Raw genomic sequence first — 5,594 nt, forward strand, 5'->3', positions numbered from 1 at the left:
GACTCCTGTGTCACGTGACTTGCATCCATTGAACGTCCATTGCCTAAAGCACACATTTGAACGAGCATCCTTGGTGTGCCCCTTTGTGGGCGCCCCCCGCATGCACCACGAAAGCTTTCTTCACTCCGTCTTTCACTAGCCAGTATTGCCCAGCATCTGGAGTAGGGAATCCCTTGCATTCCTTTAGGGAGTCTAGCGAATCATTGATGTGGAGTAACGGGAGGACGTCCCTCTTCGTCGCCATCATCAGCTTCCTATTATTTTACACACATCGACAGACTTTAGTCTGTCTTCTTGACCAAACCAAGTGGAGGGGCTGTGGTGACCTTGACAGCTTCATCTCTTCCACCAGATGATTTACTTCTTCCAGCAGGAGAAGTATGCACCCGGGTAGCCATCCCAGCTTTATCTCTTACCATAAGAATACATTCGTGTATGTCATCAGTAGCTCACAACATTCTTCATCCTCGTGGTGGTTAACATGTGTAAGCTGCATGCGTTGGTCATCCAGCTTGGTCTTGGATGTAGCTGCGGCCTCGTGGAGGGCGATGCAACTTACATCGACGTCTTCCGTCGGTGCCAAGAGGACTGCATTGGCTTCAGTACATTGGCGGGTGGAGGAGACACCCTCCAAGAAGTTAAGGACGGCTTTGATTATTGCAAGAAAAGCAGCATCAAGAACTGCGGCTTAAGCCACTTCTAGAGAGACAGTAAATTTCACTGTTCAAATTTCCTTGCCTATGTTCACACCTGACTACATCTCCCTTCTGCTATCATCTTTTTCCCTTCTGCTCAATGTACTCTTGTAGACAGCAAGGTGATTTCAACCTTGTGACACAGAGTGGCGAAAGCCTGGGGATTTGCTGTTGATCAGGCTGTGCCACAGTCAGAACAGAGGTAGCATGGACATCTCTCTAGTTGGCCTGGTGGTTGCCAGATTGAATGAGACCCGTTCGGAAGCAAACAGGGTGCGGAAATGGAAGGCTTAATTGATTATAGAGTATTAGGTGTAGGCCTCGATAGGAGTGTGCCAGATGTGGATGCCAGTTGTGGTTGTCGTAACTCGGTATTCCAGGCAACTCCTGACGTTTCCCAGCTGCAAACTTCATCAGGTAGCAAGAGGATTGGGTATTCATACCATGGAGATTCTGAGTTGCTATGAGTTGTTGATCTGCACGTCTAAATTGGAAGGTTAGTAATGAGCTACGGAACGCGTCTTCGCCTCTTCTTCGTGTTTGCCTACTTTGTTGTCTGCGGATGAATCAACTGGCTAGTGCCTGCTCTTCCTGGTTGATGACGTGTTGGTATAGGGGAGCGGAGTCGTTGTTTGACTCAATGCTTTGTGGAATACATGCATCTACGACAGTCTGGTAAAGATTTGAGGGGTAGGGCACAGAGGATCTGAAATATTCTCTAGCTTCTCATACCTCTGTTCAATCGTTGTAGCTGCCCGTATTGCACAAGACACCGAGTTTGAACAACGTTGCGCTACCTTATCTCACCACTTCCATCGGTGTAAAAGATTCAGTGTTTGACTCTTCTACCTTGTACTCCAATTCCGTGGAACAAACACACTGTCTGGATGAGAGCATTTGTATGGGTGGTATATATAGAGGGCAGGAAGCGGAGATCACACTGATGCACGTTCAGAACACTCTTCCATCCCCGCGATTTCTGACGACCCTTCCATCACGAGACTCGCAGTAACTGATTGCATGTCATCCTAGGTTCACAGAAGAACAGGCACGAATTGCACAAGTGGACAATTTTGTTGATGTTGGGGCTAAGTTTGACTTTGTAAATGTGAGGAAGGGGCATTTTAGTACAACATTGTCATGATATCTTTAGAAGTTATTGGAGCCTTTCCACAACTGTTGTAAATATGTTCAGTCTCCAAAACTGAAAACAATTTGTCCAGTAGGAGTTGGAGGGTTGAATTTTGTCCCGTAATTTGTGACTTTTAATTTCCCGAATGCTGTTTCTGCGTAAAGTCTTCTTTAACGTACATTTCCTAATGCCTGAATATGGCTTGGAGGGGAATTGTTTGGAAGTGCTGTTAATGTTCGGATCAGGGCAGCGTTTATGAGAGGAGTGTGTGCTCCTTTCGACTGCCTCTTGTAGCTTTATGCAAATCATAACAATGGTGCACCACTAATGGGCTGTGAATGATCAGCCTGTCGACGCAAAATGCGATGAATGATGTCACAGCTGATCGAAGTTGACGACTCATCCTTCCCTGGTTATGGCCTACACGTTGTTTGTGAAGGGCTGCAGTCTTCTCACCGACATCGCCAACTACGCATCTTGCTCTGCCATCTCGCAAATGTTGTAATGTGGCACAGAAAATTAAGGTGTTTCCCAACATTCTCTCTCACAGGACGGGCAGCAATACAGCCTTTTGGAGAAATCATCTAGACACATTGGTTTCTCCAACCTCTCGTTGGCACACCATTCACCTGGTATTACCTTTCCGATACCTAGCCAACCCTGTAGCTCCTTTAAAGGCGTTTCTTGGCTGGTTTTATTTCTTATTGCACATGTTGTTATCGTGTCTAAGGCTTCAGTGGTGTGCTTAATTCTGCAAGTGGTGGGACAAGTGAGTCACTTGTCAAGTGAAAATTACTGAATTTAACATATTTCACATAGGAAATCTGTTTCGAATGACACTTTAGTGCACAACATGCACATTCGACTCCATTCCTTTGCCATTCCCTTTAACAGCTAGAGGGCATGTTGGCATAACAGTTCAATGTGATTACGCCAAGGAGAAATTCGCTTCATTGTCCGCAGCAGTGCAGAAGCAGAAAATTTGGCTGTGTTCACAAAAGTCGACTCTACTCACTCTTCCAGTGTGATTAAGGAATTCATGGAATCTGAGGTCTTTGTCTAGCAGAACGGGATTATCAAAACCCTAAACATGCCATTGCATGCTTTTTGGTGACTATTAATACCATTTCGTCAACTTTATTGGCATTTCCATTCTCTTTCATCAAGTGTGGAAAGTATCTCCAGCCAACAGCTGTGACCTGCCTTTCCACAAAGTGGCAGTCCTCTAGAAGACACTGCATCATCAAATTGGGGAAAGTGGGGGCCAGGAAAACCCTCACGCTTTTCTTTGTCAAATGTGGATGCGTTGTGGTGAAAGGTGAAGTCAACTGAGACCAGCATTTAGTGTTTACTTGCTTTAAGGCGTTAAACCGCCAGAACATCAAGGTATGCGTCCACATGTAATTCACACAGCCTACCAATAACTGAGAGATCGTGGAGTGGCAGCAGACTATTAAGCTTATACTTTAAAGCATCAGTGCTTAAAGGCTAACAGTCATTCGGTCTGTCGCTCGTACGATGCGCCTCTCCAGCTCATTGGTCATCTGTCATGGGGTGAATTGAAACTAGTCAGTAGGATGCAGAAGGCAGTCAAACCTTAAGATGTGAATGTATCACACAGCACAAGCACACAGGCAAACAGACAGACAGAGCGACACAACGCCCACCTTACTCCCCAAATCCATCCCAAATGCTAGACAACACCTGGAAGAATCCATTCGTATCCAGCCTCACATGTGAGTGGTAAGTGGCTGTAGAGCACACGAAGGACGTCTGCAAGTTACAGAGAGGAAAGGCATGCGCTCTGATCTCATCGAAGATGGGAGGTAACAAGTCTGTAGTAACGGGAAAAACGTGGGCATTCAGTAAATGGTATGCGTGAATTACGTGAAGGCGGCCCACTCTAAGTTGGATGAAGCACGTTTGCCCTCCAAAGTACGCTCCTTGCACTACTTTCCTTTTCCCTTCTTTTGAACTGCAACATCACCTTATGTTGAGTAGACGTGTTGGATGCCTACAATGCTGGCCTGTCTGCTGAAGGTAGAGTCTGCCTTATTTTGTACGGCGTCGATGGTGATGATGATGGGGGGAGGGGGAGGAGCTGGGAAATATAAAGAACGGCGAAGTATTCAGGTGCTTGTAATCCATACAACCTCCTCGCGACTGAGAGAACGTAAAATAAAAGGTAACATTAAGGCATTACTAGAGCTACTCTCGCGTTCATTGAGTCATTCAGTTAGTGTCAATCATTCATTCAGTTACCCACGGGATGCGTCTCTTTAGATCAGCGACTATCATTTATCGAGGTGGATTGAAGCCAGTCAGTAGTTGAATGAGGACTGTATTTATACCTCAGGATGTGATTTCACCACACGACACAGACGCACAATCCAAAGAACTGACTGACAGGTAGAGAGATGCAAAAGGCTGTCATATTCCTCAAATCCAAACCAACTGGCTGCTTTACAACTGAGTCGGGACTGGCATTCTCTGAACACTTCTTGTCCAAACAGTCCCAGGTACCATGAATTACACCAATTTTGCTGCCCTTTTTGGTAACTTGTTGGACTTGTTCTTGATTTAGGAAGGAGCATTTTCATACAATACTGTCTAGGTGACTGTTGAAGAGACTGCAGCCTGTCAGCGACTGCTGTAAGCAGACCCAATCTTCTTAACGAAGGGTAGTTCGTCTCGTGTGATGCCATTCCATAATCGGAAAGTCTATTTATATCGAGTGGCACTTTGCTGTGAGGCCTGCTTCAGAATTGACGCTTCAATGGCAAATAGACGTCTAGAGGAGAATCGTCTGAAAGCGTTAAAATGGAAGACGTAAAAAACGTAAACCCAATGTCGATTCCACTATGGTGTGGAGAAATGCACCTTGCTTGTGACAATGAGAAGACACGTGACGCTGACACTGTTCATTGTTAGGAAACCAGACAGATTTGTGTCTAGGAATTCGAAGTCTGTGAATAGGCACTTCATTCACGATCGGAGAAGTGTAACAAAGCTAATCCGTGTTTTTCAATTGTCCCCTGTTATTCCTGAGGCAACGTGGCCCTCAGAGCTAAGCTGTGAATGCAATTATCATCCCCGATTTGGTACTAAAAATGTTTCTTTAAAGAATTTAGCTTGCAGACTTGAGCTTCAACATCCAATTTGCATAATCTCGCCTACTTTATGAGGAATATTTGAAAATGTCAAAGTGATTTGCAGGCACAGTGCGACAACACGTAAAGAGCGATTTGACATTCACCGCTTGACAAAATTCCTGTGCTCTCGTCTACACCACCAAACACGGTATGGGGAAATAAGTGAACAATTCCCCCATCCCCCGAGGTGCTCACAAATGCGTTCAACTTATTGTCAGACGTCCCCTTGCACATAAAGACACAACAGAAACAGAAAAATTGTTACACTAACTTAACGGCACCCAGTGTTGAGACAAAGTAGGACGATTGCATATCACTGACGAGTAGACTGGAACACGCTACGCAGTAATAGTTTGGATTTCATCAAATGAATGAGGCTCACCTACTGCTGCACCTAAGTCAAGTGCTGACGTCTAAACTGCCAAAGTGCTCTTCACTGAGGACATGAAAGCTAATGGCGAAAGGCGGCTACTTTCTACCACCTTCAAATGAAATTGAGGCGAAAGATTAGCTGGGCACTGCTCTCAAAGTCCATAATCCTATTTCACTCCATTTTGATGTGAATCTGGTGTTTTAAGTAGGTGGCTGTTCTGACTTGCCACCATCTCCTGCCCG

At 45.4% G+C, this 5,594-nt stretch overlaps 1 protein-coding gene across 1 annotated transcript in view; it reads left to right on the forward strand. All coding sequences in view use genetic code 11, as the record gives it.

Annotated features, from left to right (window-relative positions):
* The window catches only part of EGR_03769 (hypothetical protein), a gene marked incomplete at both ends in the record, with an annotated part of 5,214 nt that extends 4,511 nt beyond the window's left edge, over positions 1 to 703 (forward strand). The window contains one exon of the mRNA XM_024493018.1: positions 529 to 703. Coding sequence (XP_024352479.1) covers positions 529 to 703 — 175 coding nt within the window. The remainder of the gene's footprint in view (positions 1 to 528) is intronic.
* Positions 704 to 5,594: the final 4,891 nt, after the last annotated feature.

This window comes from Echinococcus granulosus (assembly GCF_000524195.1).
Source record: "Echinococcus granulosus chromosome Unknown EG_S00021, whole genome shotgun sequence".
Lineage (NCBI taxonomy): Eukaryota > Metazoa > Platyhelminthes > Cestoda > Cyclophyllidea > Taeniidae > Echinococcus > Echinococcus granulosus.